At 37.2% G+C, this 10,783-nt stretch overlaps 1 protein-coding gene across 2 annotated transcripts; it reads left to right on the plus strand.

Moving 5' to 3' along the window:
- The first annotated feature begins 478 nt into the window (after window positions 1-478).
- psmc1b (proteasome 26S subunit, ATPase 1b) lies at window positions 479-10,556 on the plus strand. 2 transcript variants are annotated; one of them, XM_040125006.1, is made up of 11 exons: window positions 479-557; window positions 1,092-1,145; window positions 1,686-1,782; window positions 2,269-2,393; window positions 2,504-2,689; window positions 2,978-3,106; window positions 4,487-4,583; window positions 6,974-7,163; window positions 7,900-8,051; window positions 8,858-9,012; window positions 10,226-10,556. In XM_040125006.1, the coding sequence occupies exons 1-11, from the start codon at window positions 555-557 to the stop codon at window positions 10,358-10,360; spliced, it is 1,323 nt and encodes a 440-aa protein (XP_039980940.1). In that variant the 5' UTR covers window positions 479-554; the 3' UTR covers window positions 10,361-10,556. The 2 variants fall into 2 exon arrangements, with proteins under 2 accessions (XP_039980940.1, XP_039980941.1); XM_040125007.1 differs by lacking the exon at window positions 479-557 and adding an exon at window positions 616-819.
- The last annotated feature ends 227 nt before the right edge of the window (window positions 10,557-10,783 follow it).

Raw genomic sequence — 10,783 nt, forward strand, 5'->3', positions numbered from 1 at the left:
ACTTGCTCTAATGACCCATATGATTAATAATGAGCTACAATGTGCAATAATTCACAATTAACCATGACAACACATGACATGTGATGTTCATTAAAATGTGTTCAATAAACTTTAAAAGAAAACTTTGATTAAAACACAATACAGTGTGGTATACCAATGAGTTCAGACAATGAAATCTGTACAGTTTTTAAAGTTAGTGCCATACAGTTTAGTTGAGCATGAAGATGTTGTGTTTGATATATCCCAATTAAAATAATTTTTTTTTAATGTACATGAATTGTCCAAATAAACACACCATGGGCCCTGTGATGATGTTTTAGAAGTTGCTCCATGATTCACTGTTGTGTCTCTACTGTTCAACTTAAAACACAATCAATGGTCATCAATAATACTATTACTTATTTCATTTTAATAAGTAATGTTTGTGTCAAACGTGTGCTGATTGGACCTTTAAAATATAAAAATTAAACCTGTACGGCATTGTGGAAAAAAATTGCTTTTTGTCCTACAGTCTTGACGTACCCTCTGACGTCACACCAGAGCGACAAGTAACTATGGTAAGTGAGCAAGCAATTTTCTCTGCGGCTCGTATATTTAGTATACTAAAACGTATTATTCGCCAATGAAACATTACTCATAGAGCGTGAAACGTTAACATTCTTGCCACCATGTAGTTCCAGATGGTTCTATGTTTTACTTGTGAAGTACCAACAGAATTAAAAGTAGATAAGAGCCTATTAGCTGAAAGCTAGCGAGATTAGCTCTTCTCTCGGTTAGCGGCAGTCGTTATGCTGGCTCTTAACAGCGAAGTAATTCATGGTGATGTGCCAGCTTTTTCTCTTATTGTTAATGTTAATGATGCCTCGTCGTAGATGACAGTGTCACTGTTATAATTCGTCTCTCCATTAATACAAGCTGACGCGTTGAATTTTGCTATCCGAGCAGCTAACGGCAACGTGAGCTAACTTTTTTGTAAACAGCTCAGCTGATGAGCTTAGCTAATGGACTGTTTTAGAAATCACTCTCTGTAACGGTCAAAATCAGATGGATTATTTCTCAACTATATTAACATATGTCTGAAATTCTTTTAGGGTCAAAGCCAGAGTGGAGGCCACGGTCCAGGGGGAGGCAAGAAGGACGACAAGGTGAGAATGACAAAGCTTCTGCTAGCTGACGTCTGAACCTTCTTGTTTTTACCTTGTTCATTATTGGCACCAAATTTCAATATTAAAAGATATCTACGTTTGCACACAAATCTATGTTTTGATGATTTAGCTGATAAGAACTGAACTGATAGGATGGTTTTATGTTACAACTAGAGCGGTAATATGGGATACACCTTACAGTAATTACCTCATATGTAGTCATATGTAGTATTTTACAATGTTTTGTTCTTGTCACTGTCGGAACAGGCCAGCCACACGTTTTATGTTAAACACTGATCTACCACAGGCCACTGTATGTAAAGAGTAACAAAAAAAAGTTACAGTACTAGATGTAAGTGAAGATCTTGTATTGCTGTGTGTGTGTAGGTATCAAACAAGGAAGTATTTGTGAAATTTGACTTATGTTGCTACAAAAATAAATGTTTTTGTTCAATGTTTGTGAAATATTACTGCTGTAGTTGAATTGTTTCTGACTCTTAACTTGATTACACGCGTCATTGCATTTTGTGCTAAATGAAGGATAAGAAAAAGAAGTATGAGCCTCCAATTCCCACCAGAGTTGGTAAGAAAAAGAAGAAGACCAAGGGACCAGATGCTGCCAGCAAACTACCATTGGGTAAGAAACTAAAAAAGGAAGGAATTCTCAAGAAATATTTTTATCTGTCTGGTTGCCTGTTTGTGTTTTTGGTTCTGGTGCTGTTGGTTCATTTTATGGTAAGTATTCAGTTCTCAGGTCTACTCCCCTTACCACTTTGTTGTTTTCTCTGGATCAAAAATCTGTTTAATTTTTGGATGACATTTTTCTCTTCTGTTTTGTTTTCTCATGGTTTGATTTGTACTGTTACTGCATGTCTTTAGAAGTATGCAGTCAAAAGCATTTGTTCAATATTGTATGTGCACTCACTGGATACAACTAACGATACTGTTTTTATTACTGCTGAAAGTCCTTACATGGCAATACTGAATAAAAAGAGAATGTATGAGACAGTAACACAGTCTGATGTAAATAGCGAGGGGAAATCCATGATATTGGCTGTTAGAGTATAAACTTGGTGTTCATATAATTTTTTAGTGTATATGCTGGCATTTGTGTGTCTTTCAGTCACCCCTCATACTCAGTGTCGCCTGAAGCTGCTGAAGCAGGAGCGGATAAAAGACTACCTACTGATGGAGGAGGAGTTCATCAGGAACCAGGAGCAGATGAAACCCCTTGAAGAGAAACAGGAGGTCAGCCTTTGTGGCCTTAGTGCCTCATATAAGTTTGTGCTGCATATGGGGTAAAGCATAGGGAAAATAATCCACTTCTTCTTCTTTTTTTTTTTTTTTTAAATAAACAGGAGGAGAGGTCAAAGGTGGACGACCTGAGAGGGACCCCCATGTCTGTGGGCACCCTGGAGGAAATCATTGATGACAACCACGCCATCGTTTCCACCTCAGTGGGATCAGAGCACTACGTCAGCATCCTGTCTTTCGTGGATAAGGATCTGCTGGAGCCGGGCTGCTCTGTTCTGCTCAACCACAAGGTGATATTCAATCATAATGCTTATTTTAGGCCTACCTCTGTCTACTTATGATTCAAGACAATTAACTGGAAATATAATAATAATTGCAGTTTTTTGGCTTCTCAATATTTGGTATTTTTCCTTTATTTAACTACCACCTGTATTTAATAGTCCATCAGTCTAGCCAGCAAGTATTCCACAATTCCTTGACACACTTTAAAGATTATTTTGAAAATTTCACCCGCCTTCTTAATTAATGTAAAAATTCTTACTAATTGTCCCGTGTTTGTGTATTCTGTGTATGTTTAGGTCCATGCTGTGATTGGGGTGCTGATGGATGACACTGATCCCTTGGTGACAGTGATGAAGGTGGAGAAGGCCCCACAAGAAACCTACGCTGACATTGGAGGACTGGACAATCAGATCCAGGAGATCAAGGTAGAGTATAGTATGCATGCACTTCGACTCGCAATGTTTTAAAGTGCCAATGTCTTGCAAGTTTCCTGAGCCTCAAGTCTTCAGTTGAGGCATATCAGCATATCAGGTTTGATATGAAACTAAGAGAAGGAAGAAAATCGGTGGATTTATGAAGCTTTAACCTGCATTTTTAAATATTTTTAATTTAATAAATTACTTATAAAGTAATTGACTGACTGTTCAACAGTTGACCTAAACCCATGCCAAAACCCAACCACTAAAGTTAGGGGTGGGAATCTTTAGAAATTACAGGATTTGTGACCAATATACTTGTGACTTGCTAAATGACTTTTGTAAAACAGAAGTTCGTCTGTTCTTTTAATAAGAGGGGAAAAAAAGAATGATGTTGCACTCTGCAGTAGTGTCACAAATGTGTGATATGTCAGTAAAACAAATTGTTATCCATAATGCTGGACAGGCGCTGGTCTTTGAAATGAAACATAAATTAAAATTATGAAGCTAATTATAATGATATTAAATTCAAAATGCACTTATACGCTTGGCCTCTTTCTAGATGAACTACTAGATAAGTACACATAGCACTCTCTAGTGTTTGCATTGTACACCGTGCAGGTGCTGGCCTGTGCTCTTGCAGTGAGTTCTGCCTTTTTTGTTCCGTCAACATAACAATTAATGAAAATGAAAAATTTGATTATTTTTTTTTCTTCTCTTTTCTTTTTTTAAATTTGTGAATTGATTCAGAATCATAGCAGATACGAATTGCAACTCTATTATCAATTGAGACCCCATCACACACACACACACACACATACATACACACACACACACACACACACACACACACACACTCTCACTCACCACCCTGTCAAAGATAACTCAGATAGGCTGCCTCTAAAATCAGCTCCTGTGTTGTTTCCCTCACTGTGGTTGCCATAGTCACACTGCTAGCTGTGGCGGCAAATTGAAAAAGTTGAACCATCATGAACTCCGACGGCAGTAGCAAAGAGCCGTATATGTCATGAGAGTCATGAGATCAGTGTCCCCCTTCTTGCTGCAACTACTCACTGAAAACACTTTTATAATTGCTCATTTTTCACAGCAGAATAAGTAACTACATACAATTTCTCATGTTACTTCTGTAGCATAATCCTCTCCTCTCAGTCTCTATGCTTGGTTTGCTCGAAAAATTCAATTATTTACCCCAATACAGGTAAATACATAGTTCGTGTTTGTAGCTTAACCTGTTTGCATCCATTTACATTTGCTTAGCAACCAGCACAAGCAAATGTAGGGTAAAGCTACATAGATTTCTTGCTTGTATTAGTTCAACATCATCATTAGATGCCTAAGCTTACTGTGTAGTTTTCTGTTGTTTAATAGGAGTCAGTGGAGCTGCCTCTTACACATCCAGAGTATTATGAAGAGATGGGCATTAAGCCCCCGAAAGGTGTCATCCTATATGGACCACCTGGCACAGGTAAGTGCTTTCATTAAACATGTTACCAACAGTCACCAACCTGCCTTAAAACATGTTTTAAAGAGAGCATGAAATATAACAGCACTTTAATGGTTTCAAGCCATTTTAATAAGGGCTGAACAAAAGTGATAACTCAGTTCATACTGTCCACCTTTAAGAATTCATTTGAAAATGATCAATTATTCCAAGATAATAGTTTTACACCCAGTACTTGCTGTGAGACACTGATAATTATGTTCTACAAATAATGTGGCACCAGAATTATACATACGTACATATAAGCTTAAACTTTACGTTGCCATTGAGTCACATTAGTATCTTTTTCAAGTGAAAACCAGAGATGAGGGTGTAGTTACCCTATTCTGACATCACTGACAAATTCCATCTGAACATTAGGGACCTTTTTTTAAAGGGCACCACAGAAGGAAAGATGAGAGACTATCACCAGCTTCCTGCAGCCTCTCAGATAAAAGTGCTCCACTGGCTGTGTTACACAGTTAGACTGATTTGAAAACAACTTGAACAGTTGTAAAAAAAGAAAAAAGCTCATTATGGTGTGGGTAGTTTCATAAAAGCAGTGCAATTAGCCGTAGGCTTTTCAACCGAGTCATTTTACATACTTACAAATGAAATCTGTTGATCACTGAATGAGATCTCAATCTGTGATATCTTCCAAAGGGAGGTTACTGAGTACTGACTTAGTAGGGTGCCCAAACTTTTGATGCCACAATTACTGTTTAATTTTTTTTTTTAATTTCCATAAAGGCTTATTTTTATATCTGTTTGCTTCAGGGGTTGTATTTACTTCTTTCACCTCAAAATACAGAAATTGTCTAGGGGTGCCCAAAATTTTGCATACAAGAAAACTCAAATGAATCCTTTGCAGTTATCTGCATCTACATATACATTTGTCTTAAAATATGCTAAGATCTTCATCTGAGTTAGATGAAGATTATGAACAAACACAATCTATTTTAACTAATAACACACAAATCTTGTATTGTCATTGTTCATATTGAATACATCATTCCAACTTTCACAGTGTAGGCTGGAAAAAGTATGTGAACCTATAGGTTAATGACATCTAAAGCTAGTTTGCTGTTCACAAGAAGCATCTGCTGATGTTGAACCATGCCTCACAAAAAACAAGATCCCTGAAAGCTTAGGATCAAGAATTGTTGATTTACATAAGGCAGGAAAGTGTTACAAAGTAATTTTAAAGCATTTCAATATGAATCAGTCCACAGTTATACAAACTGTATAACTATAAAAGTGTACGGTCAGTGGCGATGCACCACAACATTAACACTGACCGCCACATATTGATTTTCTTCTTTTTTTCAAACGGGTAAAATCTTTTTCATTGTAGAGCTGTGTGTTGCGCATTGATATGCTGGCACATTGATATGTTTGTAATCGGATTGGCCATCGGGAGCACCAGTAGAAATCCCGCTGCATCAGTGGACCATCAGTATGGACCACATAAGAATCCATAAAGATTTTACAATCCCTCTCGGTCTCTTTCCTGGCCCTCTCTCCGTGCCTGTCATTCAGGGTGCACATGAGAGCATGCTGCGTAGGTCTTAAAGGACTGGGCTCACTGGACAATCACAATATGTAATCAACAAGTTGGTCAGGGTTGTTATTTGTTTGACAAAACGTGACGCAATAGTGCTGTATAATTCAGTTATTTATTTGTTGTAAAGTACTTGGCAATTAGAATATTTGCAATGGAGCACTTTTATAAAGGGTATTATTTAATAATTAATTTAAGTAAGCCCTTCTCCCCAGTCAGCTATCGCCTCAAATAGAATCTAATTCTGTGGGAAACACTGATGTTTAATGGGTGTGTTCAGTAAAGACATGAAAGATTATAATTATTTGTGTTATTAGTTTAAGCACATTGTGTTTGTCTATAGTTTTGATTGAGATAAAGATCAGATCACATTTTATAACCAATTAATGCAGAAAACCATATAATTCCAAAGGCTTCACATACTTTGTTTGCCACTGTATATGAAAGAAAATGTCCTGAAAAAGCCTTTGAAAATAAAATGACCGCAGGTCTTTCTGTGACTGCAAAAATCGCAAGAAATGACATTCTCTTCACCGTACTCTTTTACAGAAAATGTCACCAAATGGGACCCTGGTCATAAATTATTTTAAATGTTTCAAATATCTTGTCAGAGTATTGCTATTCTACCCTACTAATAATTAATGACATTCATACGTGCATCAGACACCTAGAATAAAAAAAAAAAAAGGCTATGTGTAGGATCCCAAGGACAAGGATGATGTTTGTGCGATTAAATTGTGTTTTCATCCTAAATGTATACTTTTGAAATGTGGAAATGTATTCACTGAACTCTCTTCTGTTATGTGTGTACTAGGTAAAACACTGCTCGCTAAGGCCGTAGCCAATCAGACATCAGCCACCTTCCTGCGCGTGGTGGGCTCAGAGCTGATCCAGAAGTACCTGGGAGACGGGCCCAAGCTGGTGCGAGAGCTCTTCAGGGTCGCAGAGGAACACGCACCCTCCATCGTCTTCATTGATGAGATTGATGCCATTGGCACTAAGAGGTACACAGAGGTCTACTTAAAACTTTTTTAGACTGAGAGCATCAGAGCAGTGATGATGTATCACCTGTGGTGATGTGGGGGACAGAAGTGGATGACCATGTGGATTAGTAAGTGTGACTACTGGCTATGCCTTAATGTATTTAAAATGTATTTTTATTCAATAATTAATTAACAGTTCGGGTTGATTTAATGCTGCAGGGTTTTTTTTCATCATTTAAGTGAAAATGTGTTTCTGTCTGGGAAATTTTTAAATGTTTTAAGTGTATTAAATTGTACAATTTACCAGGTTTAGTATATAATATCAAATTTCAATATGCGCATCAAACTTTGCCAGTTTATTTATCAGGTGAGCGTAATGTAATACAGTAGCTTTTTTTACAATGTTTCACAGAAAAAAAGTTGACTTTCAGGACCAGAGGCAACAGACAGTGTAGAAAATACAAAATCAAAGGTTTATTTGTCTTTTTTTTTTAAATCCCTGTCGGCAGCAGAATTGTTTCTGACGTAAGTGAATAAGCCTGTACATAACCTTGGTGGGATATTGACTGACTTAAATAATAAATGAGCTCGTACTGCCTTTTTACCTCACACGGAAGAGACTGCAGACAACTCAGTTAAATTAATACATGATAACAAGACTTCATGATGGACAAGCTTGAAGTCCTTGGAGTCTGAAGATGTAGTGGATTCTAAACATTTTTAAGATAAATGTACATGTCCTGTGTGTGTTGTGTAGGTATGACTCTAATTCTGGAGGTGAGAGGGAGATTCAGAGGACCATGCTGGAGCTGCTCAACCAGCTTGACGGCTTCGACTCACGGGGAGATGTGAAAGTTATCATGGCCACCAATCGAATAGAAACCCTGGATCCAGCCCTCATCAGACCTGGTAAGTAGGAGTCTGATTGGGTTTGACTTTGCCTGTATCTGTCTCTGATTGGCTGTCGGTTTACATATATACAGTAATAACTGACTGGCATTTAGGAAATGGTTGTATTCTGCCAAGTCATGGCAGGAATTAGAAATTATGTCAATTTTTTATCTGCTTTTGGAACTGAATGTTATGCTTTTCTTTCTCTTTGATGAATTTGAACCATTCTTTAAAACATAGATCCATGATAAAGGTGGTCACTTGTATACAGGAAATGAAATATCTCACACTTACACAACAGTACAAAATTCTTCCTCATTATTATTCCTAAAAGACTCAGAAGAACGATTAACATTTCTTTTTTATGAAAAACATGGTTTTCCTTATTTAAAAATATTTTGTAATTACAAAAATAATTTATTCACTTTAACCTCAGTACATATTAATAGTTATTTATTTATTCATATACTTGCATTGATTGTGCACCAAAACTGTTGGCCATTAACTGTATGATCAGCTGATCATTGATCAGTTCTGCTATTAAAATCCTTTACTGTGCTGTAAAAATAAATTCTGGGTAAAGTCATCATAGGCAAAGGTGCTTACTTAATTGTATTCTCAAAAGATTAGTATTTGATTAACAAAATATTATTATCGTTTGACGAAGTAGTGCACCACCATGTTTATTAATCTAACTGGTTTTGAGTGACTGTTATTGGCATTAGTCTAATGAATAAAATGTCAAAAATATTTTTAAAAAATTGGCAAAACAGTGAGAACCAGTTTGCAAACAGTTTGTCACATTTTTGTTTTCTTCTCCTCAGGGAGAATTGACCGTAAGATTGAGTTTCCCCTGCCAGATGAGAAGACCAAAAGGAGGATCTTCCAGATCCACACCAGCCGCATGACAGTAGCAGATGATGTCACCCTTGATGACCTCATCCTGGCTAAGGACGACCTATCAGGAGCAGACATCAAGGTAAGAGCAAGACTGTCCATTCTCAGCTGCAAAATGGTTTTCTATATGCTTCCAGTTGCCAAATTCCTAAACCTACAAGCCAGTCAAACTTTCTGACCCCCCACATTTTTCTTTAGAGTAGAAAGGAGCCAACAAATAATAGGCAGGCCAATAGCATATGACATTTTCCAACCACAGTGAGTTTTTTTTTTTCTGTGTCCTTTCTTTACTCCTTTACAGATGTAATAGTATTTGTAGGAGTATGTTGTCTTTACTATAAGAGTGGATTAAGCAGCAAGGTAAGTGTTGTGTCCAATCAAACTACATCCTGGCGCAGGAGATGACATTTCTGTGTTTTTGTAATTTGCTCTGGCCTGGTTCTGTGACTGTGGGTTCAAAAGGTCTTGGCAGTGAGTGGCCTCACACTATGGCAGACTAAAGAAACAAAGATGAAAGCTGTTTGAAGGATGAAGGCTGTTTTTTCTAAATTATTCTAGTGTCAACTTTTATGTAACGGCATGATATCCTCCATTCAAAAAGATCCAAAATGTTTACTATACATCACATCTTCACCTCTCACTGACGCAGCTCTGCTGCCCTCATGTGGGATGTTGCAGAATGACACCGAGCTGGCTTCCAGCATACTCTATTATGCATAAATGATTCCTTTTGTGTAAATTTCATTCGATTAACATAAAATATAAAGGATGTCAATTATTTACAATAGCTGGTTAGGTCTGTTTTGATTAAACAGCATTGTAAATGTTGAAGAACTTTATATTAACTAATGTGTTAAAGTGAGAACCCAAAACTGTCAGATAGCCGTGTGGGCTTGAGAGGTAGCTGTTAAGTTCATCTTCTACTCTGAACTGTGGTCAGTTTTAATTATGTTTGGTGAGTTAATGTCAACAGTGACAAGTTATCATCTTTATTTTAATATACAAATCAGCTGTCTCCCCATTTCTTTAGTTTCCCTCGTTTTTTGTTTTTTTTTTGGCGTGAGTTACTAGTTTACACTGTTAAGAAAGAAAGCTAAACATACAAAAAAGCTATGCTATTACTGCCTTTTGTTTCTACAGTATTAGAATGAGCTTCCACAGCCATTTCTCTCTATTACTACAAAGTGTAATGTTTCTATTTTCTTTAACAAAAACATTTATTAAAGCCTAGACTGAGCTTGACACTTCCTCTCCTTTTTTTTGTACTCTCCTCTGTGTCCCACTGTTTCCTCCAGGCCATCTGCACAGAAGCAGGCCTCATGGCTTTACGAGAGCGCCGTATGAAAGTCACCAACGAAGACTTCAAGAAGTCCAAGGAAAACGTCCTGTACAAGAAGCAGGAGGGTACACCGGAGGGGCTTTACCTCTAACCTTCAAAGTTTTATGTTTCTCTCACTCCCCTCACCCCACCTCTACCTATCGCTGTGTGAAAGAGAAGAGACAGCAGTTGAGTTGTCTGTCTCCCCAGAGAGAGTTTTGATATATTTTGTGCCTGTCGTGTCTGGCTTACCCCACTCTCCTGTTACCATTATATGTTGAGACAATAAATAAAATGAGACAAAAATATCTGGTGATGGCATGTTTGTCATCAGTTATATACTTTTTATTTGCAGGAGCATTTTGGTTCGCGGTACCCTCTAAAATCTTCTTTATACGGAAGCAGCATCTGTTGATGTCTGCTCTTTATTAGAATCCTGTATATTGATTTCATCTCTGTGCTATAATATCTTGAGATAATTAATTACATTAAATATTCAATTAGTTTAGTCTCTGTTTTGTCGCTGTCAGCGTCA

Source organism: Xiphias gladius, chromosome 4 (assembly GCF_016859285.1).
Source record: "Xiphias gladius isolate SHS-SW01 ecotype Sanya breed wild chromosome 4, ASM1685928v1, whole genome shotgun sequence".
Taxonomy (NCBI): domain Eukaryota; kingdom Metazoa; phylum Chordata; class Actinopteri; order Istiophoriformes; family Xiphiidae; genus Xiphias; species Xiphias gladius.